The sequence below is a fragment of the Hippoglossus hippoglossus genome, chromosome 3 (genome assembly GCF_009819705.1).
Source record: "Hippoglossus hippoglossus isolate fHipHip1 chromosome 3, fHipHip1.pri, whole genome shotgun sequence".
In the NCBI taxonomy this organism is placed as follows: domain Eukaryota; kingdom Metazoa; phylum Chordata; class Actinopteri; order Pleuronectiformes; family Pleuronectidae; genus Hippoglossus; species Hippoglossus hippoglossus.
Genome location: NC_047153.1, coordinates 27757788 through 27784269, shown reverse-complemented (window position 1 = coordinate 27784269; position 26482 = coordinate 27757788). Strand labels below are relative to the sequence as shown.

General features: G+C 39.8%; 1 protein-coding gene across 1 annotated transcript in view; it reads right to left on the bottom strand.

The window, feature by feature from the left end:
- si:ch211-186j3.6 (neural-cadherin) overlaps window positions 1–26482 on the bottom strand; it is a 292082-nt gene that overhangs the window by 125884 nt on the left and 139716 nt on the right. Inside the window, exons 14-23 of the mRNA XM_034570740.1 lie at window positions 25543–25670; window positions 24964–25150; window positions 15402–15545; window positions 7842–7962; window positions 7433–7595; window positions 5466–6137; window positions 4137–4328; window positions 2975–3418; window positions 2466–2796; window positions 1221–1314 (exon numbers count right to left, since the gene is read on the bottom strand). Coding sequence (XP_034426631.1) covers window positions 1221–1314; window positions 2466–2796; window positions 2975–3418; window positions 4137–4328; window positions 5466–6137; window positions 7433–7595; window positions 7842–7962; window positions 15402–15545; window positions 24964–25150; window positions 25543–25670 — 2476 coding nt within the window. The remainder of the gene's footprint in view (window positions 1–1220; window positions 1315–2465; window positions 2797–2974; window positions 3419–4136; window positions 4329–5465; window positions 6138–7432; window positions 7596–7841; window positions 7963–15401; window positions 15546–24963; window positions 25151–25542; window positions 25671–26482) is intronic.

Here is a 26482-nt window from a genome sequence, read left to right as displayed (position 1 = left end):
AGCACGCTCTTGAATAAAGATCGGAAAGAAACTCTACTGCAGCAGCTTAATCCATAAATCTGGGAGGCGAAGTTGATTCATGAGTTACAAAAAATTGGGCAAGCAATCACCAAAACGAAAACAAAAACATTAAGTAATATAAGTGTTGATATATAGTATAAGCGATGTATAAAATAAAAATTAGGAGCCAACAAAAAAAGTTGGCTAATAGCTGCAAAAAGGCGACAGTTTAAATTTAGTCTGAGAAGCTTGATTATTAGCTGTGTTAAAAAAAAAAGAACAAAAGAAAAATCGGGCCAACCTGAGAGGTTTTGTCACATGACACAATATGCCGCAATATTATCTGGAAAACACAACATGGCTCCTGGTTTGAAAGCAAAGCGTATTCAGGTTGGTTGTACAGAATGTAGCTCCCGAAGTTCTAATCAGCTCATCCTTTACCCCTTTTCCACTGGAACCTGGTGCTGGTTCAGAGCTGGTTCAACTTGCAAAAGTGCTAAATACCAGTTTGCTTATCCAAAGGACTAGAGCCCGTCATTATGTTACCATATACATCACTGTCTACAAATCTGATCTATTAATCCTGAAGTCAAACTAATAATTTGTACCAAATTTGAAAATAACCTGTATAGATCTGAGATTGTAAGGATTGTATTTGTAAATCCTAAAGTATGAGCTTTCATAAGTGCAAAATACAAGAGTACGATAAACTTCTACAATGTTGCAATTAGTTTTATAGAAATACATGTGCAGGCTTATGGTCTATATGACTTAACTATATTGAATATCAGACATCTCCTGCACTCAATTGCTCCCTTGAATTTGTTTATGACACAGTTTCATTCCATCTGTATGTGCAGATGGCTTGGATGTCTGTTTTAGTCGGATAGAAATGTTGCATTTTCTTTTACAAATGCTCCATAGGGCAGTTTTCTTTTTCTTGTGTCATAGGTCTTAAATGTGAAGTACCCAGCTTTAATGGTTCATGGAGAGTCACACTATTTTATGAGGTGCCGTCAGGGACATTATTCTGAATTATCATGCATATACATGAATTAAACCAAACCCATTCTTGGACTTTGGTGAAATAACACATTCAAATGAAAAGCTTTTACACAAAACAGAAACACTCTCGCACAAACAACTGAAAAATGACATATACAATCCAAAGGTGAAACCCTACTAAAAAGCGTACACACTTATCACATGACATTATTTACCTTGGCACATGTCCTTCAAAGACGTAGGTCTTGTTGTCCCAGTCATCCGGGTCAGGAGAGTAGACCTTACCAAGCACTGTGGTTGGCATACGGCCTTATGACAGAAGACACATCACTTAATGAGATAACCAGGTTAAATGGCCAACAGCATTTAGATTTGTCTGTATGTGATTGACACTGAACACCGTGGAGAGGTTTAAGAGAAAACGTGTTAGTCTACACTGGCCTCCATTTCCTCAGTAAAACGTTTGGTGAGGGAATATGTGTTGCCTTTCTGCATGCGTTGCCTATGTGTCCATGTGTTTGGAACGAACTATGCAGATTTGAGGCTGATTTGCCATTCCCTTTCAGCTGAACTAAGAAGTGACATTGCAGGTGATTGGCACAGGGAGAGGGAAATGCATAACAGAAACGCTCTTTGAATGCACAATGATTATAATCATGTGGAAGGAACTGCTGTTCTCTCCCTCCAGCTCCTCACACTCTGAGCCATGTGGGAATTACTCTGAGGGTACCCTTCAAAATGTAAAGGCAGACCATGACATGCTGAGTTTTAACCTGTTGTTTGCCTTTGCCAGAAACTTTGGAGGGAAAAAGTTACACAGCAATGGAAATGATGATGCTACTATTTTTTCCACACTACATATTGTGACAAACAGCGTACAAGTAACAGCTCTTCTTTTTATTTGCTGAGAAAGGATGCAAATACGTGTCCATCTTCTAAAGTTGATGGTGAATAACAATTCTAACACCTTTACTGACGAAACCGTGTGTTTAGAATCCAATATAGTCCGCATCAAATGATGAGATTCACTGTATTCTAGCCTGTGATACTCGTTTATGTGGTCTGTTTGGTATCCTGTACCAAGTGTGAAAACTAAACAGAAGAGTAGAAAATAATTTAGCAGTGTTTAACTGCATCAAGCTGAACCACAGTGTGACCCTTAGCATAGCATTATGGGAGTCATTGTGACTGAACACCGATCATGCAGACAATACTAATGTGGTGACGATGGGTGGGTTGAGGCAGAGGTGAATAACACAATAAAAAGGTGTGTGTGTGTGTGTGTATCTCCGTGTGTGTCGGTTGAAATGACTGCACACTGATTAGGAATTACTGTAAATTGCTGCCAGTATGATGTTTCACCTACAGAGAAAATTACCCTCGATAGCAAAAATCCAACTGTGCTTGAAAATGTTAAATATCAGTTGGATACATCCTAAAGATGTAGACGACCTTCTCACCTCGGTGACTATTGATGAAAATCTTTTTCTCCCCTGCCACATGCGCATGATCATTCTGGTCTCCGATCGTCACTGTCAGGGTGGTGGTCACAGTTTTGGCTGGACGGCCGCTGTCACTCATTATAATAGGAATGAGGAATTCTTTCTGGCGTTCACGGTCAAACATCCGCAGAGCTGTTAGTGTGGCAGTGCCGTTCAGGTTGTCTTGGAGGTAGAAGTCATTGTTGTGGCGATACTCAGGGGGGATGGTGAAGTGAAAGGGGGGGCCATTCTCTGGAGAGTCCTGGTCCACAGCTCGCAGGAGGGTCGATGTTTGGTTCAACCTCACTACCTAAACAAGGAGGGAGAGCACAAGGCATTATTGCTTACTCGGGTTGGATTTTTTCATCTGAACCACCAGTGAATAAAGATTATCCTTAGCTTCTTCCTAACTTCCTTCCTTTTTAGTAACTCATTGCATCAAATCAGTATGGAACATGTTACATGAGATCAAACCCAGTACAGCTTACCTGTGGTCCCGCCACATTCTCAAATACCATTGGGGAGTATGCCGCCTCAAACTCTGGTCCATTATCATTCACATCCAACAGAGGCAGCTGTACTGTTGCACTGCCTGATAAACGTGGAACCCCATGATCGGTTGCTATGACAATCAAGTGATGCTGGGGTATACTCTCCCGATCCAGAGGCTGGGCCACAGAGAGCACACCCGACTGGTCAATGGTGAACAGCCCCTCAGGATCGGAGTCCTCTGATAGGCTGTAGGTGATCTCACGGTTCTGGCCTGAATCAGAGTCACTGGCAACCAAACGTGCCACACTAGTTCCCACAGAGATGTCCTCAGGTAGCGGGGCGAGAGAGAGGAAGTGTGGAATGAAGACAGGAGCATGGTCATTGTAGTCCTCTACCTCCACCACACAGTGAAGAAGGCTGGAAAAGTCCAGGTCTTCAACCTGAAACATCAACCACATTAGGTCTCAAATTGTATTCAAGTGTTGTATAGACAAGATCAAGACTACATGTAAAGTACATTGGAAAGACTGCAGCTCAGCTTATTGGCTGTAACGGTGGCCAATGCACACTGCAGTAACTGTGATTAGACAGAAAAGGTATTGAGTAAAAGTTGGAGTTAAAGTGGCCCATTCTAAGGTAAATAAAACAACAATTTGTATAATTTAGATGTAACACACCCGTAAAAAAACATCACTAGAATTATTTTATAATAAATTTCTGTCAATAGATCCCTTTCACCTAAATCTTACACACTGGACCTTTAGGATAAATAATGATAATAAGATTTACCACTACAGCTAATATACAAAGGTTGCCTTGAAAAGCTTTAAAGTTGCTGTCTGCAACCGATATAAGATACCAGGTGTTTGAATGGCTTCACAGAGGTCTCTTAACCTTGAAATTCTTTGTCTTAGCTTCTGATGGAAGGCATGACAGGCTGATTCAAAAGTTTTAGAGCAAAGACAAAAAACTTTAAGATCACGAATTTAGGAAAATTCTCAAAACCTCTGCTGTTTCCTTTTTCTATCAGTTACAATAATTCACAAAATGTTCCAGGAACATGCTGTATGTGAGTGTTTCCAACAATACAGAAGCTGAATAATAATAATCTTCAATAATGCAAGCATGTCTATTTGGAATTGCTTCCATTTCCTGTACCTTCAGGGTGAGGTTGAACCTCTGCTCGCTGTGGCGTTCATAGTCCAGACGTTTCTTCAGCCGCAGGGTGCCACGCTGCTCCTGCTTGTGACTGACCATGTAGAACTTCTGCTCTTGGTCTCCAGACACAACACTGAAAGTGAGCTGGGCATTCTCTCCAGTATCTCTGTCCTCTGCAGCGAGGTCCAATACCTTAGAACAAACAGGAAGAGCATGTGAATAAAGTTTGACGGTTCTATCCCATTGGGGGTGCTGGCTTCTGGCAAGTTGGCAAAATGTTTTTTGACGGAAGCAGATTGGCAGAGCTCCAAAGGGTACACGCAATGTGTTACTGTTTACTGACAACTGATATTATGTCAATATTCAGATATATATATTGAACAATTCTATTACTCGAATGGCGCTTAAAAGAGTCATATGGTGTAACTCTATTGGAAAGTGACAAGAAAAAGGCTGGGGCTTATAGTCAATGCAACCTTTAGTAGAAACTCGGATGTGACAGAAGTAGAAGCAGAGATGGCTCTTGGAAAGTGCCCTGCTGAACCTTGAACGCTGACATATACGCTACATTGGTTAAGTAGCAATAGGAAAACATACAAATGTGTCCTTTAAACTTTCTGTCCTTTAAACGGATGAATTTGTTCAAATCTGAATATTAGTTTGATCTATGCTCTGGTCAAACACTATCTTTGTGAAACAAGCCCATATTTTTCATCAAAATATCTAGGTCACTGCAGCTTGACAGATGTCGAATGATGAATTTCTACACCAGTAGTTAGTTCACTTGGGCTATCTACCACTATGTCCTGAGCAGGTAGTGTCCTGTGCTGTTGGGAGGGAGCCTATATCTTACAAGGACTAAAATAGGAAGTTATAGTGTACGATACTGAGCAAGAGATACCAAATAAATGTTCTTCAAGGTCAGGACATGATATATGCCTCATGCTCCGCTATGGAAAAGGTGCCTTTACTGGTTTTCCAATTACAGCAGATACCTTTGTATTTCTTCTTAATATTCTTTTAAATGGAGTAAAATACTCTCAAACTATGTAATCACATGTACTTCCCTCAAAATCAAAGACACTATGCTCTAAATATGAGCTTCTACACCTGTTTATACCAGTAAGCTTAGGTTTGAGGCAGGCTGCTGACGTCTCCCTCGGTTCCGTCCTCTCTTGTGTGCAGTCATTGTCGGAGATACTGAGCTTTATCTCTATCCACCAAATGGTGAATTTACATTTGCACAGGCCATTTCAAATTCATGACACAAAACAGTGTCTTTAGTATAACCCACTAAAATGGTGCCTCAACAGTGAGGCCTCTACCCACCTCTGCATTGGGGTCTGCATTCTCTGAGATCCTTGCTAAGCAGGAGTGATCCGTGAACCTTGGAGCATGGTCGTTCACATCCTTGATCTGAATGGTAGCAGTTCCAGTACCAGTCATCCCTCCACCATCTCTGGCCTCCACGACCAGGAGGTAGGACTCAACCTGCTCTCTGTCCAGACCACCCATGGCGACAGAGATTGTTCCTGTGGTGGGGTTTATGGTAAACATTTCTGAGAAAGTCGGCACTCCTCCTCCCACCTCAATGTTAGTGCCATCTAGACTACCCACAATCCTGTAAGAGAGCACGGCATTCTGTCCCACAGCGGAGTCGTCCAGGTCGGTGGCTGTCATTTCCATCACCGACGTCCCTACTACCGAGTTCTCTGCCACATCTCCTTGGCAGCTGGGGGCGCAGGTGAAGACAGGCGCATTGTCATTGATATCCCAAACGTTAATGATGACATCAGTGAAGCCCGTCAGACCTTCGCCACCTTCATCGGTGGCCAGGACGACAAATCGCCACACAGCGCGCTCCTCGCGGTTCAGAGTCCTCTGGGCGTAGATTTTGCCTGTGACCTCATCAATTATGAATTCGCTCTCTGCACCCTGGCCGTGGAGAGAGTAACGCAGGGCCTCTGGGTCGGCATCCTTATCTGGGTCAGACGCCGTTACCTACAACATCGACGGCGCAGTGAGACAGAGAGAGGGAGATGAGAGTGTAATCACTGGCATTTTTTCAACACTATTTAATAATTGAATTGCTGCTGACTTGGCGTGATGTCTCAACTGGACACACTTCACAACTGCTCTGTGCAGTTATTAAACCTGCAGTAGGTAAATCTGGCCAAGATCCAACCTGCTGTGCCCCAGCCCACACCTCCTCTGCCTCTCTTCTTCTGTCTACCACGTCTCACTCATCCTCTGAACATAAGCAGCAATTACACCCTGAGCAAGATGTTTCAATTTAGCGCGGTAATTGCAGTGTGATGTAGAGCCAAAATTAGTTCCTTTAAAAGGGGGAAGAAATGTGCTCTTACATGTGAAGGGAGGGAGGAGAGCACCGGGCTTACAATTAATCACTTTCAAACCAAAGTGTATTCAGTCCCATAGAACGGCTTAATGATGGTGAGAAAAACATGTGTTATTGAGCTAGAGCGGGGCTGAACAAGTGTGACAATTTACACAAATTTAAATGTTTTATTCATCAGAATGATAATTTATAGAAGATACAGCTTCAGGGTCAACGCCCAAATGATCTAGAAATAGACCGTATCTGGCCATGGCTGCACAGTAATTGCTGGGTAAAGACTAAAATCAATGTTTAAAATGAAATGCAAACAGAAAAAAGGAAAGGGCTAAATAATGGTGAACTCTCACTCGATTACATTTCTGCTGCCTTTTAAAGAGGCTCAGTGTATGAAAGAAAGGATGCTGACTAAAGGCAAAAATACATGAAGTCATTAATTATACAACTACAACTCAATAAAGCCTGTACATTTTGAAGTGTTTTTTCTTTCTAATTAAGACACATTCAACAAAATGCACACTTTTAAAATTGTACACCGATTTCTGGCAAAAACAAACCTTAGTCGCAACGGAATCTATTCTAGCAAAAGGGTATGGATCAGCTTCAGGTCACAGCCTGAACAGCTAGTCAACAAATTTAGATGTGCACTATTAGTTAGTTAGTTGATATAGTTAATTCATTCATAATATTGTGCAACAGATAACGGCTAAAGTTAAATCTTGTGCAACAGCTTCATAAGTTGATGATCCAAGTACAGTAGAAGACCTAAAAATGTAGACACAGAATTGTATTGAAATGTAGATTGTCCTAAAAGCACGTTTAGATTTAACTTGCATTTTGTTCTGTTGGGCTGATGGGTGATACTTTAGGAAATGGTCAATTGCAAGTTAATAAAAACCCCAAAGATCAAATGTACAGCTGAACAATAACGGGACGGTACCTGTAACACAAACACTGGTGAACCATCCAGCTCCTCCGTTACGCTTCCGTAGTATTCGTTAACGGTGAACACTGGCGCCTCGTCATTCTTGTTGACCACGTTTACCGTCACCGTGGTGTAATCTTCCCACTTCCCATCTGAGGCCAGCACGTGAAGCTTGTACCTGAGCAAAAGTTTCCGCTTTGTCAGGAGCAGTCACACAAAGAGTCACACAAAGAGATCCAAATGGACTTACTTGTTTGTTCTCAATCACTTAAACTGCTTCGGTATGATTTAAAGGTTAAGAAGTGAACTTTAAAGCTAAAAAAAACCCAACAGGGAATAAATAACATCACGTATTTGAGATAAAATCCTTTGACAAGCATTTCACTGGTGGTTGAAAGGATTCTTCCCTGGGGTGTGTTCCTACCTTTTGTTCTGTTCATAGTCTAGAGTCTGGGCGATAAAGATAGTGCCCACTTCTGGTTCCACATCAAATACCCCTCCTGTGTTCCCAGAAGTGATCTGGTAGCGCAGTTTAGCGTTTCCACCTGTAGATCAATAGAAGATGGTGGTGAATGAGGAAGGAGAGTTAGTGTAAATGAAGCTCAGATCTTGACGAAGTAGAGTGCAGCAATTTTTGTTTAAGCTGTGCTGGAAAGAAAAGTCACGATTTTATCTATTTGTGCCATCAAGAGCTTTCATGAAAACCTGATACCACCTGATTTGGAAGTCCCTATCTATCCCTATCTCCCCTATCACCTGCTGTGGCGGTTGGAAGCAGATATGGAGTCTTTGGTGTGATCTGATTGGCATAAGTCTTTCAAAGTCTTTTCCAACAGATAACCTCTGCCCTTACATTGGTGATAACTATAACTGCATTAGAGAAGCACCATCATGGCAGGAAATATATGAAGCACAGTCAGACATGTCAGCACAAAGACATCAAGTGTGTAGCAACTGTTGTACCTTTGTTGTTTTGTTGTGTCACAAAAATCGATTTTAGGACATTCCTGATTAAAACTTGACAGTTCAACTGCAGCTTTTATACAGAAATCCAATTGAAGTTTCAAAACTATTATTTGTCTAAACCGCAGTTTTTTTTTAATGGAATCTTTTAAGACTTAAAGAGCATTTAATTATGAAGCAATTTGGTAGCAAAAAATGGAAAGGAAATGGTGATGGGGCTGTATCAAAAATGTCAAAGCCAAATGTCAAATCTCCTGCAGCTAAGGCAGGTGCTGAAAATGAATTTCCATTCAAAAGTATAGAAATTCTGGCTTTTTAGCCATCAAAAGCTGATTACAATGACATTTCATATTTTGGGGGGGTATAAGCAGGATTTAAAGCCAGAACACTTGAGCAAAGACATATATTTAAAGTTCATATCTATTCTAGGACTTCAAAAGGAAAAGGAGAGAAATGGGGAAAAACAATATATTTATTTCAAACCTCCGCAAAAAACTTGTATAGGTGATTAAGCGTTAGTGCCTTTCTTCACAGTGCCATAAGTGAACTTACTATCAAAGGTATGACAACATAAAGCAATCCAGTGGTTTGGATATTTAATTTTAAATCAATTAAATGCAATTTCATTCTATGTAAGTTCTATGCAATTTCATTCTGTGTAATACGTGGTCCAGGATCAACTTAATCAAGGCTCTACTCTTTTTGACAAAAGCCTGTACAATTGCAAAGTGTTAAAAGTTAATAGAAATCCGGTAATCAATTATTTCACAATTAATATTCAATTGGTCAAAGCAATTTAAAACCATATTACTGTGAATCACCCCCCCCTCTATATTTATAAGTGCTGTGTCCCTTCCTCAAGTAATAATCTCTTTTCTTGCTCTGAGAAGTAGTTTTAATAAAGTCTATTAAATGCTGATCAACACAACGTTCCCCCTCAATGCAATTACTGGTGAAACCAAGGTCTGCATCTCAATCACCATTGCATCCACCACCCCTCATGTTATTATGAAAGAGAGAAACCTCTGAAGATGAGATGAGATTCACAGCTTATTAGCAGGATGAAAGTCAAGGAAGGAGAGAGGACAATGCTTATATCCAGATCGTTTTGTACCCTCTCTGTTGGCGTTTTAAATGAGACATCAGGGATATATGCAGTTGCATCTCTTATTTTTTTCGCTCACTGTTATTTTATGTTTTTTTTTTTCTTGCTGTCTCAATCGCTTAAGTATTTAGAAAACTGCTGAGACCCAAAGGACAGAAGAAACAGCACTGGGAGTAAAACAATCCTTAAAAGAAACAAACAAATTGAGAGAAAATTAATGTTTTTCCCCAAGTGTGCCAATTTCAAAACTCTGTTTATCTTTTGAGGTGCTGCACGTACACACACACACACACACACACACACACACACACACACACACACACACACACACACACACACACACACGCATGCTCTCTCTATCTTCAGAGGACATTGTGATGACTTGTCCTAATTACTTTTTTAGCTTTGAAAAAAAGGAAAAGGAAAACTTAACATGAAAACATGACTTTTAGGTTGTGTACATAAGAACTCTATGAATGTGTCATAGTTGCATGCTGATAATAATGTAAATAATCTGACACTGATAGACAGCTGAGTTGGAGAGGACCCTGTTGCTATGCTACTGACATGAATCAAATGTTTGGTTGTGTAATTTACATATGCATCATTGGTAAGAAGATTAAAGAGCGTCCGTAGAGCCAACACAAACACCGCCAGTTACTTGTATCGATTCATAAACTGATTTATAGCAGCTACCAATAAAACAAACTTGCAGACAACTCTTGAATGATTTCTTCCAACTTTCCCCTTCACATTTTATCACATAAACAACGGTTGTAACATTTACACTAACAACCTTATATTAACTTTTTTAATCGATCGCATTGTAAGAAATAACTAGTAAACATTTCCATGACACTGAATATTCAATGATGCTGGTGATACTGGTGTTGACAGCTCACGGTTGCTGGTTGTCAAAATAACGCAACACGCCGTCTGACTTTTCCAGGTGTAGAGCAATCAGGAATACAGAGTGTCAAAACAAGCAGCAGAAAGATCTGTCACTGTAAATAGAGCAACACAGAAAGGCCGACTTACAACTGCTGTCAACACAGAGAGACCAAGAAACCAGAGCTGGCCAAAGCAACTCGTGTCAGATGGCGTAAAAGCTAAGTGCTACACTGGAATCACTGACCGGCTGGAGAAAAAGAGGCCATAGTAGCATGTAACCTAAATAACATCTTGAGACAATGCTTGAAGGGTTGCCTTAAAATTACACATCACAATGAAAGGATATTTGAGAAGCATTGCTTTGGAGGAATAGACGTTTCTGAGTGAGATGCATGCACACCCAGTGGACAGAAAAAGGCCTGAAATGACTGAGTGTATGACGAGGAGAAAAGGTTTGCAATGCAGCAGTGTATGTGTGCGTCCCACAAATTCACCTCTGTGTATTTTAGACCCCGATGCTGTGCCGTATGTCGACTGTTTGTAAATGGGAAAGCCATCTCTATGGAAAAACCTTCTCTCTTTACGACTGAAAAGATTTTCAGTAGAGAACTTTAAGGGCCCATGATCTGCACGCTGATATCTTGAAGATCGATGAGAAGATTGACTGAAATTATGACATATATTAATTATTAAAAAAAAAAAATCTTCAAATTATGCTTCTATCTTTGGGCTTATGCAATATTATACAGATGGTGCTGATCAGTTACTGCCATTAATTATATATATATATAATGCTGTATAAGTTGGCTATATTTGCTATGCGATATGCAAATTACTGGCCGAAGATAAAAATCACATCTCTAATCCACTGCTTTTGCACTTACACTTACTTAAACCTGTACGCAGCCCACACTAAGAACCACCTGAGTGCTTGATTTTAGCGAGTTGCTGCTAATAACCTTTCTCTGGACTCAGGAAAGCTTTTTACACACACACACACACACACACACACACACACACACACACCTACGTAAGACCTATGTCTTCCTGTGATCTCATGTGAGTGTGTAGCCGTTGAGGATTATTTTTCAAAAGCGAAATGTGAACTGCACAGCAGGCCTCTGCACTCTTCTTTGATAAATGCTGGATAATATGAGTTTTGCCTTTTCCTCTTCCCTCTCCTATTCATCTTTACATACACAACACGCCTCCCTCTTCTCAGAACTATTATTCTGATTCAGTATTTCTCAGAAAACTCGATCCACTTCACAATGGACACATCACTCGCTGTAGCCCTGCATGTGTGTGTGTGTGTGTGTGTGTGTGTGTGTGTGTGTGTGTGTGTGTGTGTGTGTGTGTGTGTGTGTGTGATAAAGCACACTGTGTTTAGGGAGGCACTTGTAAAAAAAAAGAATAACCATGCGATGATATGAAATGTGTATCAGTACTGCTTCAATACTTAGTTATGTCAAGCAGGAGGTGAGTGTGGTGTGAGCTGAAATGTTACATGATTCCTCTCTAGACAGACAATAAGAGATGATGAGACGTTTCTGAGTCAGAATATTGACCAGCTCTGATTTTCAAACTGAATCCTCAACAACTCATGGGCAGAATTTAGGTTTTGCTTAATACAAATACACAGTAAATACATGTATGGTTTGCAGAGTAATGTCAGCTTTAACTGTGGGTACACTACCCACACTGACATCCACGTTGAAGAGAGGAACCATTTTCACAACTGAAAAGATGACACGCATAAAATGGGTCCCAGACTTGAACCATTGGATCCAACTGAAAGGTACAAAGTAGTGTCAACAATTCAGCCTGAACTAAAGGTGCAGTTGTAAAAGGACAGTGGACATTCACCAGCGCCTCGTTGGTGAGAGGTTTATCTTTCACACACATGTTAAGTTTAAGATTAAATTGCTGGAATGTCGGATTCAAATCTAATCAGATGTTTTTTATGAGAGAAACGTCTTATTTTAACAAAATATCTGAACATCACTAGAACTGTACTTTGCTCTGGTACTCAATATATGAAAAAAAAAAACACGTAAAAGCAAATGAGGAGGGGAGTGTTTGGTTAAAACAGTGACAAACACGACACAAAAATGATGGGTCTTGTAAGTTATTGCAAGCTTCTCTGGTTTTAGTCTCCGTCTTCTCACACTCAACATCGCTTATATACCTTTGATTTCCAGGTGGCATTGTGGATGCAGCCCAAGCGTCCCCGGTTAAACAGGCTGGCTTTGTAATGTTTCTTTGTAAATGCATCTCAAATCAGCAGGAGCATGACTGATGAACAAAACAACGTTTTTCTGCCTTTTCATCTGCACTAGTTATGTAATGGATCGGCAGAAAATATCTCTCTTTGCATTCAAAGGCTACAAACAGCTGAAGGCAACTTTCAATGTGGAATGTTTTCTTGTGTGTTACTTAATGCTTGAGTTGACATTGTGAATCAATCAATACATCTTAAATATCATGGAGAGATTTATTTGTATTGGCTCTCTTGCATTTTACATTTACACCTGATTGAATGTTAAAGAACCTAAATGAATTTCAACTGAATTATGCAAACTTTTAATATTCTATTCGTGCACTTGGAGAAAAGTGTGTTACAGTGTGCTTATAGTGAAACACTGAGAGAAGGAAGGAAGTAGGCATGCCCACTGACCCTCTCCAGTTATACACCTTTAACACAGTTCATCACCACCACAAAAGCTGAGTGAAATGGACATCAACCTAGGTGTGATCCTCTGGGTCCTTTCATTTCTGACAGGGAGACACCAAGTGGTCAGAATCAATGATCAGTTCGTCTCTACTCAAACTGTCTCTCCACTGGAGCCCCACAGGGTTCTGTAATCTCACCTGTGCTCCTCACGCTGTTCTCTGACGACTGCAGGAGCTCAGACCCAGAAATAACCTACATCAAATACTCTGATGGCACAGTCACCGTGGATACCACTGGGAACTCTGAAGGCTAGTTACAAGCTGAGATGGACATATTCTCAAAGAGGTGAAGGGAAGATTACCTTGACCTTAAAACTTCTCTCCTGGCTTTGGATAAACCCCTAAAAACTAAAATCTCTGCTCCCCAAAATTACCTTTACTGCCTTGAAATGGCTTGGATGTAACTTCACACCATTGCCTCAATTAGTATTGGCAGGTCTATGAATATGCTAATATGGCTTTGTGCCGACATCTGTCAGACTCATTAATGACTAGCTTGGGGTTTGACCTTTTTTATGACTGTTTATATATTAACATTTGTAAGCACGCTTCAACATGTCATCTTAAACTGCTTTTATCTGTCTGCAGATGTACTTGTTTGTTGTCTGTTGTTTGTGCTTAATTTGACACTTTTACAAAAAAAGTTCCTCCAGGACATATAAAGTTGTTTTGAACTTTGTTTTGAATTCAACAGAAACTCTATTTAAAAGACACTCTCCTCACACATGTCCAAAAATCCATAAAATTAAAACTTAGAGATTTAATAATCCCAAAAAATAGTTCACAAAACATGTTACCATTATGCGACAATCTAGTTTTTATGTGTCTAACCTGAACAATGTGTCTAACCTCTGTGTGATGTCTGAATATAGAGCCATCAGCCTGCTCTGCTGAAGTGGAAACATGTTATGTTGACCCTCATTCAGCTTTATCTTGATGTCACCACTCTGTTACGCCCACTACAGTAACTTACATTGAGTAATTGATTTGAATTGCCTTCATCTACCAGGCTCCTCTCCAGTGGAACCAGCACCCACTCGGGGTCCAGGAGCCAGGCACCATCTCTACAACCAAGGTTTTGCTTGAATATGAGTTACAACTGTTCCCGCCCCCCCTCCTCTCTCTCTCTCTCTCTTCTCTCCCCTCACCAACCTCCCGTCTCTCCTCCATTTTCCCCTGCTGGCCTCGACTGGTCAATTGTGGTGAGTGGTTCTGCGACACTCTGGTTGGGCTAGAGGTTTCTGCCTGTTGAAGGGGGGAATTTTTGGCTCCATACTTGAGTTTGCTCATTGTGGGAGCTGTTGGGTTTCTCTTTAATTCTGTAAGATCTCGATTTTACTTAGTAAAGTGCCTTGAGATAATGTATGTTGTGATTTGTTGCTATTCAGATAGAATTGAACTGAAATGATTTCAAATGGTTTTGTTGTTGAGCAATAATTATAGAGATCTTTGGTTGGAGTCTTACCCAGTTTCTAGTTGCCTATGATTGGGAAATCTACAGTGCTCCAAAAACGACATTGTTATTCCTCAGTGTAATAATCATGAGCTGACGTGATGACAGCTGAGTCTCCACATGTGCCAACACTGACATAAATCTTTACATTTGAGGAAGTTCTCAAATGCGAATGTGTTTTCTTAATAAGTGCTTTCTTAAAGACAGCTAGACTGGAAAAGTCAAGTAGTTAAGACCAATTTTATATGAATACCACCTGCTACCTGAGCTCACAATAAATGTCTGGTGTATAGAATATATTTCCTTTTAAAGAGCACTAGCAGTCAGAAATCATTAAACAAGGAAAACTTATTACTTTAAAAATATTGCCACTTTACCACTGACATTGGGTTAGAAAAACATTGAAAAACACCAGTCACATCAGACAGTTCCAAGGACGTGTTTCAGCTGCGACCTGCGTTTCCAGGGGTGCAGGTTGTCAACAATGAGAAATGTTTGACTAAAGTGAAAAAAGAATGTTTAGATGTCCAAACCGGTGAAGGTACAGTTCAACACTTGAAAGCCTATTTCTTTGCCTTACATCCAAAGGTTATATTAAATGGGTTCTTCTACAGTGACTGATTCACACTCACATATTGCTTCATAGAGAAAACCATTCTTTCCTTCAGAGTAAAAGGGGGGTCGCAAAAAAGCAGTGAAGTGAAAAGTAAAATGTTCCTTGGGTGAGGAAAAATAGAAGCACTTCAGCAATGTGCTTGAGCAATGTGTTATATATATTATATATTTATTTATAGGACATATATATATATATATATATATACAGTATATATGCCACCTACCTTCATCCCCATCATTGGCACTGACAGTGAGGATGGCAAAGCCAAGGTCAGCATCCTCATCCACATCAACTTCATAGGATGTCTGCGCAAACACTGGTTTGTTATCGTTCACGTCACTGATAAAAACACGAACATACGCCGTGTCTGAAAGAGAGAGAAAAAGAGAGACACAATCATACACATGTGGTCGTTCTTATTCTGTCAATGTGAACGTGAACATCTGTCTCTCTCTCTCTTTGGATAGCAACACACACACACACGTTTCTTCATGCATACAGAGAACAACAAACAAAAATAACCCTTTTTTCCCCTATCTACAAATTTTCAATTACATCCCTCATCGGGCTTCTGTCTATTTTAGCATTAAATCCAGCTGTTTCTTCTTTTCTTCAACATCTAACCGCTGGCTGAAGTGGGGAACAAAGCACCCTGAGGGCATCAGCGTAAGGCTCTGTAGTTGAGCAACCAAACACACTACGCTCCCTTTGACATTGCTACCAAAACGAGCATAATTTGCAACACACGCTTTAGATGAGATTAATAATTTAAGCCAGGATGGAGGAGATTGTTTACAGTTCATATAGCACAGATAGGAAACTAACGCAGGCTGTATACAAAAAAAAATCTGCAGTTGCCCGTGTTCACAATGTGTCAGAGAGAGAGAGAGAGAGGAAGGTAGGGAGGGATGGAGAAAGCACACAGAAAGTGGATGAGCAGATGTACCAGCCAGCCATCTCATCCTCCCACTCATCTGCTAATGCTGTCTGTTCATTAATGGTTTAACACTTCTGCTTTCATTGAAGGAACGTGTAAAATATCCCAGCCCCAACCCCCCACCCCATACACTCAAAAAAATTAATCCGGGTTGTTGTTGACTTTATATATATTTTTTATGTTCAGTTTAATTAAAAAACATGAATTTGTTAAGTTAAAATACTTTTTTTTAATCAAGTCAATGTAATTGTGCCTCTAGTTATCTTTACAAAATAATAATGTTTTGGACAAGCTCGAAAAAATTATGTCAAGCCAATTAGGGTCGAGATACTTCTTACATCCAGATGGTGGCAGTAATGCAATGCCAGGTGCAGTAAACCCCCGAAGAAGAAGAACTCTACACTGCGCATGCGTAGAAGGATCTGACCGGAGTTCAAAAATTACTTTTTGGCGGCAGGCAAGTGGAAAGAGGTAAGAGAAATTTCTTTTAACTTTTGTAACCTGCAGTATTATTTATATTGTAAATATGAGTCTTATATGAGATAAATATGTGTCTCATACCACATACTTGCTTGTTTAGTTTTAGAGAGCAGGTGCATATTTAACATGTAGCTAACTAGCTAAGTTAGCTAAACTAGCTAAGTGAGCTACATGTCCCTGGGCGGAGCCCGCCATCCCTTAACAATTTACCACTGTGACACACCATTGTTCACCTGTCCATTATCTATAACAGCTCAGCTTTAGACCGCCCCGTGTCTGTAACGTTAGTGATCCCAGCTGCCATTGAGTCCGTGGCAGAATACGACCTGGCTCATCGCAGGCAATTTATGGTAAAGGCAGAGTCTGCCTGTGCAACCTGTATTTAGCAATGAATTGGCTGCATTTGAAGTTGTGTATCTGTTTTTTACGGAGTTGTACTATAGTGTGCCTCGCTAGGTTTCTATAATTGTGTCTGTCTGAATTCAAGTTAATGATTACGTTATTACTAAAACCCATCATCTTCCTGTTGCTGCTTCATTAAAAAAAAAAAAGTACCTATGCGAATCAGCGGGAAGCTTTTATTGTGAAGCAATGTAGAAAGGAAATGCTATGTATGTGCGGGTAACTGATACATTTGAGCTAGCGGACCAGCACGTAATTTATTGAAATAAAGCACCGCGTTTGCAGTGTTATGGACTTGAATGAAAAGCTAATAGCCGAAAGTTGTGCTAGCTAACCGCTGTATACTAACGCAACTCGTGTTGCCAACCGTCCCGTAAAATACGGAATCGTTCCGTTATTGGACACCAGTTAAATACGGAACACGTCTTCGTTTAGTATTCTCTCACGGCCGGTTTGTGTGACAAAGATGTGGGAAACCCTCCTGCTCTGCCCCCCCTTTCGTGTTTCACCTTACGGAGGGGGGTGGGGGGTCTAGAATTGGGCATTGTACTCTGCCCACCCAACAGTTCAACTTTATTCTGTTCCATTTGAATCTGCCAATCACGGTTATTTAATTCGCCCCGTCAGAATTTCCTGATTTCTGAATTGCTGGTTAGACACAGTTGGCGAATCATGTCGCATCTCTCCTCTCCTGGAGCGAGGCGGAGTGATCTCTCACACACACGCACACACTCAGGGGAAATAAGTTTCGTTTTTGTTGCTGCCTTCAGATGCTGTCGAAAAACAAAACACTTCACAGGGGACAACCAAGCCAAAGTCTCCAGGTGTTCACAGATTGTAAAGCAAACCAGTTTGTTAAACGTTTATAAACACGTTTTAATTAAATGAATGACACATGTGTCATTAAATATAATATAAATATAATGTTGTGTTTAGTTGAAACGTCTTCCATTCACAGGTACCTCACTGGAACGCATCACCTGCATGTGTGCTTCCGCGAAGGCACAAAAACGTTCGGTGGCACTAGTCTGTGTGTGGCAGGCTGCACCCCTATTTTAATATTTTTGAATTCTAATGAAAATGACAGACATATTCTTAAGAATTCAAAGTGTATTGTTTTTTGTAAGGGTTCTTATTATCATGCTATAATATTATATCAGTGGTATGAAATGCTTTCAAAATGATGACAATAATATAATTTATCACAATCATTTCAGGGAAAACTATTTTTCAAAAACTAATGGCACTCTCCCTCCTTTTGCAGGTGAACATTTATCATCAACCATATGTGTTTTTTTAACACGACTTCCCACAACTTTATATGTAAGTATGTTATATATAAACTATCCGTTTTTTATTTTATGTGAAAATGTATATGCAAAATGATTTTTTACAATGCTTAATGTTGGATTAAAGGGGGCTTATTTTATGCATTAAAGAGATAATTCACAGAAAAATGAATTGAATTTCATTTAGTTGATGGCTCCTTTTTTATGTTGAATTTCAGATTGTAGCTGTGACAACCTGTATCTTCTCCCTCCTTCATTGAGCTGGCACTGCTGAGCCTTCATGTGGTATGTTAACAGTTAGACTTTTCTAAGAAAACTGTTATATAATGGGGCATTATTATAGCAAAAATATTTACAAATGTCCAACAAATCACACTCCTCACTCCCTCTGGCTCCGCTCAGGTGCTCTGGTGTTTAATCATTCACATTTGTTTAGTCTTTTTTTCTTAATTTACAGATCTATTTACACATATACTAATTTGTATACACATTCATAAATATCAATACCCTGTTTTTTTCGGGGTTTTTTTTCTGATTTTGCACACCGAATCCGAATAACTATTTGCAAAGGGTTAGGGTTAGTATAACCCTATTTGTAAAAAAAATCTGCAGCGTCACACTACCGCTGCCCTCTGTTTGTATCCCTGTATGATCAGTTTTTTGTTATGTATTCATCTTGAATTCAGCTTGTCAATTTGTACAGATGACACTGAAAGTTACACTCTGTGATTTCATAGTTTGTTTTTTGTCCTTTCTTTCTCATTTATGTAAGGATACTGACGCTGTTGAGAGGGAGCTTCAACACATTATTCTCGGCATCTACAGCATCAATGTTGAGGGAGGTGATGCCACCACTTCTCCAGCCGATGTTGGAATAGTGATCGAGGGTGTTGAAGTTCTGCATGACTTGAGAGACATTGCCTCTGCATCTGCACTCTTGATGGGAGTTATATATGCACTGAACCTCAGTTATCCTCAGGAACTGAAAGCCTTCTTTGAAGTGCTTCAGAAGGTCTTCCTTCAACTTGATTCTTCCAGACTTTCAAGCAAGGTCCAGATGCTCAAGAACAAACTCTATGAATAAGCCAACCATTTATATCGATGCTGAATGTTCTGTGGAATAGCCAGCAAAGCTATATTTTGCGCTGTAAATAAAATGATAAGCTAAAAACTACAATTCAGTTAAAAAAAACAACAGTGATTTTTTAGAAATGTTATAGTCTAGTGGTACTATTTAGTAAAGTTTCAGAGTCAAATCTAAGTACAGTATTGACATTACTGATAGCAGTTTGTCTTTCAGTTGTGCCGCTCTGCTCGGCAGATTAAACCATCTGCTGGACAATTGTGCGATGATTCCATTTATATCTTTCCCTAAACATTTTTGTATGGTGTGTTAAATATAACAAAGTTATTGTATATGTATTGGTTAACACAGATATATCTGTGATAGGCCATTGTCGGCCGATTATATTATATATATATATTCTGCAGCATTAATTAACATGTTATGTTATTTTCTCCACAATGCTAAAATGAATGCGCGTTAACGTTTTGTTAGATGTTACAAAACATAGGAAAGTGGAATTGTTGTATTGTTGGACCATGTTTTAAAAATTGTTGGATGTTTTTTGCTGTTGGACCATGTTGCAATGTTTTAATAAAAAGTTAAAAAAATAATTTGGTTGTACACAATTCATTTGTGTGGAACCAGTTGACAAAATAGGATTATGTTAAAGTAATTCATAAAAAATACATTGGATGAACACCGTTGAGTTAAGTTAATTGAACTTAAATTTATTATATTACTACTATAAATAAGATATATGTAAGCTGTAAATATATTATTTAAGTCCATACAACATAACTTAAATTGGGTGAACGTAAATTATTTAAATTGGGTGAACGTAAATTGCTTATATTGGGTGAACGTAAATTACTTAAATTGGGTGAACGTAAATATATCCTGTTGATCTGAAGTTATTCTTTTTGAGTTGGAACAACTCATTATTATTTCATTACTGTAATTCAAGTTAATTCATTTGGATGAAACTAATAATTTAGCTTTCAACTAACCTAATACAATTTCGTGGAACCAGTTGACAAGATAAATTTAATTAAAGTCAACGAATCATTTTTTTGAGTGTACATTAGCCTCCTCTGAGAACAGTTTATCATGTTGTACTGTGGCCGCATGACGACATTATGCTGCAATATTGGTCAGTGTGTGTTTAAATGGTCAGATGGAATTACCCTTATGCCTGTTATTAGAGTTATCAGAGTTATATGTATATGAACGGGATTTGTCAGAGGGTAAATTAGAAGCTTCAGCATTGAGCCATTTTTTTCACATAACCAATATGAAATGCATGTGAGTACTTTCCTTTCTTGTAGTAAGAGAAGTGGTCAGAGCTGGGAGCCCTGCTGTACATGTATATTTCCATACATCATTTTCAACAAAGTCAAATTCAATATGGTCAAATGCTTTTTCTTAATCCACTTAAAAAAGCAAGTCCCCCACGCTATAGTGTCATAAACGTCTGAGTTGTGGACACTTTCTCACCTCTGTGGAGGAAATGATCCCCTAAACCAGCGAAGCTAACAGTCCAAGAAACTCACAAGCAGTCTTTGAAAAAAAATTAAAAAGGAACAGTACACTAAAAAACATTGGGGCTTCTATCCTTAACATTATGAAGCCTTGCCATTGAAGTCAAATGTGAAGTCTTTCTCTGTAGAAAAATACACGTTAAATAAATTCAAGTGGCAACTACCAATATTTAAAAGTGGTATTCCCATTGACACTAATGACGAATAGAATCAAATTCCACTCTTATCAACTCCTTAATCATAATATAATATTGTAAGTTTACTTGTTTTAAAAAAGACCACCACACGTAAACATGCACTTTTTTATACTATCAAAAAGACAATAATTAGCAGTGTTACTGTCCAAAGTAAGACAAAAAACCTAGGAGACATCCCGATCTCGATGTGATGCCCAAAGCAGAGTATATAACACCCAACTGGAAGAAGGGTTATTCTCTGTCACTGTACCAGCCCTCTCTGTGTTTCCGTTATTCAGGGTGTTCACGAGAGCGTGCTGTATGCCGTGTCTTTACTTGCACCCACCTGAGCATCCACTTCCTCTGGGTCGGTCTCGGCTGTTCAGTTAAGGGTTGAATTTTTGTCCCAGTGGGACCACAGTTGTCTCCATCCAGTGAATGCCTATCTGAGGTTCAATCTTGTTTTACCTCGTTTTCTATCACCCTCATCATCACTGTCTTTGCATTCTCTGATAATGGGGCTTTTGTTTCTTCTCACTGTTACTCCGACTGCTCCACAGTCCCCTACTTCCATTACCTGAAAACAGCTACCGATAGTTACCAGGCAAAAAACAAAAGCACACTCTATCTGTTGGTTGTGTGCGCTGGCAGGTGCCCTTCTTTTGTACCATAAATCCAGCCTTAATTTTAACACAAAAATGTGTCTGCGTTGGCAGAGCGAAACTGACGAATACGGTGAAAGCAAGTGAAATAAAATGAAAACACAGAACAGCAATGAGAGTAATTATGTCTGTTGAGCTCCTTCACAGGTTGAACTTGATTGTACACAGTTGAAGGACACACGCTTGTTATGAAGCTGCCAAGTATGAAAAAATATATTTCCAAGTAGTATTCAATACAACCACAGCAAATGAATCAATGGCTCACATAGTAATTACAATGAGAAGAACCCTAGAGGTAAGGCCATTGTGTTCCCAGGGTTTAAAACAGCGAAGGCAGATCATTCAGTGTCAGTATCTTTTTTGTGGTACCAATGTTACTCTCATTTATTGGCATGCTGTTACAAATCAGTTCGTTTATTGGATTTTTGGGGGTTTGTTTAAAAGATAGACTTTGAAGGTGATCAGTCATTCCAGGTATAATTCATTACAGGTTCCAGAGATTAATGATTTAAATTTGCTCATGCCACACTGAAATTATCTTGACTTTGACAACTGCGATTACATGCAAATGTGTGTGTGTGTGTTTTGATGTGTGCACTTCATTTTCTATAATTTACCACCAGTCATCGACCCTTCTTCATTCCTCCCGGATAAATAAATAAATATGTACCTTGAGAGAGGGTCTGTTAATAATCTATGATCATATTTATTATAAAAAGATCCTGGTCTGTCTTGCTGCTTCTTCAACACCTCTCCATCCACCCATCTGCCTAAACAGCTGTTCGTTCTTCATGTCTCTATTCTACCATTGGACCATGCATGCATTTCGTCTGGCAGCAAATGAGAGAGAAATGGAGAGTAGAGGAAGAGAGGGAGCAGACTGAGAGAAGAAGACGGCTGATGGTCCTCGAGTAAGAAGAGACGAACAGATGTGGGACAGAGACAGAAAGAGGAAAACTGCCTTCACTAAACATTTGGAGTCTTAAATCAAGTCTACCGAGCAGCTGTGTGCAGCTCTCTCCTCCTTTGTGTTCATCCTCTTTTTCGCTCATATATCAGCAAACACATTTAACACATTAACTGTTACAATCTCAATAACAACGGAATTTTACTCAATTCTGCAAGCACTTTAATTAGGAATCGCATGAATCTGTCATTTACTTAAAACCTGATGATTATATAAATTGTATAATGAAATGAATGTTTGAAAACTGTAAAAACCTGTATGTACAGCTTTTTTTGATAGGAGTAAATGTCATGGTTCTGCCCGTTTGAGGGACTTTTGATTTGTCTTGGATTTGCTTTGGACTTTTTGTTTTGAATTGATTGACATTTTTGAAGTCTGTAATGTCTGAAAGATTTTTGATCTGTTTTCCATTTTGAAAAATGATTTCTCTGTGCAGACTTTTGATATTAGTTATGGACTTAGAATTTATTGGTTCCAGGACAATCCTTGTGTTCACACATTCTGATTTTCTTTCCTTCAGTGCAAATGCATTAGAAGCAGCTAAATTATATTCATTGAAATTGCTAAGAATGCTGAATATAAAATTTGTAACTTACGTGATCTGCAGTGTCAATACCAAGAAGTGCAAAAAACAAAAAATACACGTACTCGCAATAAATCTAAATTTACAATAATTTTCAGCTGAGCCCGCTCACTGACTTTTAATGCCTCACTGTCAAAGGATATCAAGTTTGCAATAAATCTCTTTATCAAATTCAGTGACAGGTCAGCGGTGAAGCAGTGAGCCCCAAGCTTACAGAGCAGGACTAACTCACTGCAGTCTCAAACTAGATGTAGCATTTGCATGAGAAGGGTTTGTGTGGAGCTTCGTGGCATAGTTTGTGTGGCCGAGTTCAGGCCACAGAGCTAACTAGGTTTGATGCCAGGGGTAAAGCACACTGTGATTTGACTCAACTGGAAGTTGAATGGGTATGCTGGGTTCATTATAACTATGACCATGGACATTACCATCGTGGCAGGGAGGATCAGGGGCTTATCCAGTACCAAGAATGACACAAGGAAACTGTTGCATCTTTCTCATGTCTTTACTTAAAGATTAGTGACAGTCAGCTATAGCATGACCCAAACATTTGCCTAAGCTTTCTTCTAGGGCTGTATCACACATTGTTTTCTCCTTTCTGCAACCCCACTGCATTTCCCAGCAGTGAGTTAACTCAGCTGATCAAGATGTATCCGTTCTTGGATGGGCATAACTTTGGGAATGAGCTGCACACGCTGTACAACAACATGTTCCACAATCCACCAGGAGAGCTGGATTTTGTTGAGGGTGACCTACACAGCACACACTCTACCCTCTCACATTACCAGCCACCAGCACATCAGCAGAGCGCTCTTTTACCTGTCTGAAAAGGACAAAAAAAAGCTCATCTGAGGGACTTGTGTGGATTGGACAGACTTGTCAACCTTGGCAAAAGATCCACTGTAGTGGGGGACCTAAAGGCCAGGGGGAGCCACAATGAAGGACAGGAGAACGGCCTTCGAGCAGGGAGAGTTTGGGTAAGTCTGAAACTCCCATGTAGCTGTGTGTGCGATTCTTGATGTGTTTATTTTCCTGGCTGGCCTGGGTTTAGCTGCGTGTGTTAATCAGGGAAGTAGGCGTTTCATTGTGGTTGATTAAACACAGAAAATAAGCACTGTGGCCATCACCCATAAGGTTAACATGACCTGTTCTCTACTCGGGTTAAGTTACCTGCACAAATTGTATTGTGATCTAGCAGCATGTGATTTTCTGCTGCTGGGTTGAGGTCATGATGTAGAATGAAGATTTGGCCTGGTTTTAAATGATAAGGAAGTATGTGTGAAGAGTGTGTTTGATCAATGTTGCCTCTTGATCTTGCATTTCGGTGGGGGGGCTGCATAAATTAATAAGAAAATTAATGTATGACTGTGTGTGTGTGTATGTGGGAGAGAGAGAGAGAGCATGTAGCTGTTAATGCATAAAGGCCAAGTTTCAGCTGGAGTGTGTACATGTGTGCGTGTTGGTGTTGCACGTCTTGGTTAGACTGGTTAGTGTGAGTCCTGAATTATATCAGTTGGAATGATAAAGGACGCTGTAATAGCTGCTCTGGTTATATAAAATTGGTCGTTAGAGTAGCATCATGTTCTTTCCTAGGATAATTGGAATATTAAATGTTTCCCATGTTTTAAAGTAATGTTTCCTAGTTTCCCCCTGTAAGTTGCCAGATGCTACGTGTCAGTCGCACTTACCAGAGTTGGACTGTCCGTGTTTGCCGGGCCGCGCTGACTCCCAGCCGTCCACAGACTGAACCTCCAGTAGATATGAGCTCTTAGTCTCACGGTCAAACACAGTCTGAGTGTAGATGAATCCCAGCTCCGGGTCAATACGGAAATACTGGTGGTCCCAACTGCGATCCTCCAGTAGGGAGTAGGAGATCTGGACAGTGGGAAGGTTATAACACACACGTCGTTATTGCTAATTATGACCTGTGTCATAATTCTGTCTCTCTGCCCCCACACTTATTTATTTATTGTACTACATGTCACTAACTTTGTGTTTTTTCCCTCCCGTAGTCTCCACAGTCGCCTAAATGCTGCTCATTGTGGGAACCGTTGGGTTTCTCTATAAATCTTAAGATCTTCTATGTAAAGTGCCTTGAGATAGTTTATATTGTGATTTGGTGCTACAAAATAAAATTGAATTTAATTGAATTAACAGCGTGAATATTCACAAGAAACCCAGTTCAACTGAGAAGATGCTGAAAGAGCAATGCGCCACTTTCACCACAGTTTGTGTGTCTGTGTGTGCACGTGCACGTCTGTCGTCACCTTGCCATTGAGACCCAAGTCGAGGTCATTGGCTGACACCTGGACAACCAAAGTTCCGGTTTCTGCCCCTTCAGTGACCGAGGCCTCATAGATGGAGGAGGTGAAGAACGGGACGTTGTCGTTTACATCTGGAGAAGGAGGAGAAGAGAAAGAGAGCGTGTTCTCAGGCTATAAAATAAGTTCAGCATGGTATGTTTTGGTGAATTTGATAAGAAACATCACTGACAATTAATGGGCTCTTTGCAAGGCCTGAAGTGCCTGAAGGTAAAATTTGTTTTCAAACAGTTGTTGGCGGCACAGTTATCAATTGAAAAGATAAGTTATGACAAATAATATGCAATGTAGTGACATTTATTTTACAGATGTATTGTTTCTTTGGATTAAGAGAGTAAACACTCAGCTTCAGATCAGAGAAGTAAACTCTTGAATTAGTTGATTGTCAGATGATCCATAGATCACGTTGAAAAGAAAACACACCAGCCTCCTTTATTCAGCCCGCTAACTCTTGTTTGCCTGTTGCTGACCCCACATCGATTCTCTTAAATTAGTTTACCACCATCTCTTTAAATGACTTGACATTGTGCCTCCACAACCACCAACCTCAAATGTTCTGCTGCCAAAAATACTTCACTTTCTTCAGATCACTGTTAATGAGTCTGTTCTGGTTTGGTCCCTGTCTGTTTCCTGCTTTCATCTACAAAGAATTGCTACATCAGCACTGCCAGGAAACTAAAATACAACAAACGTTTTGTCATCTGAAAAAAACATTTGGCTAAATCGACTAATTAAATATGTGCAAGTGCTCATTCTTGGTCATTGTAATGGCACAGCTGTGTCTCTATCTCACATAATGGTCACGTCAGTTCTGTTGTTGTTGTCTATTTGTGTAAGTACACTGAGTGCAACTGTATATCATAAACCCCTCTGTAGTGTGTTGGTG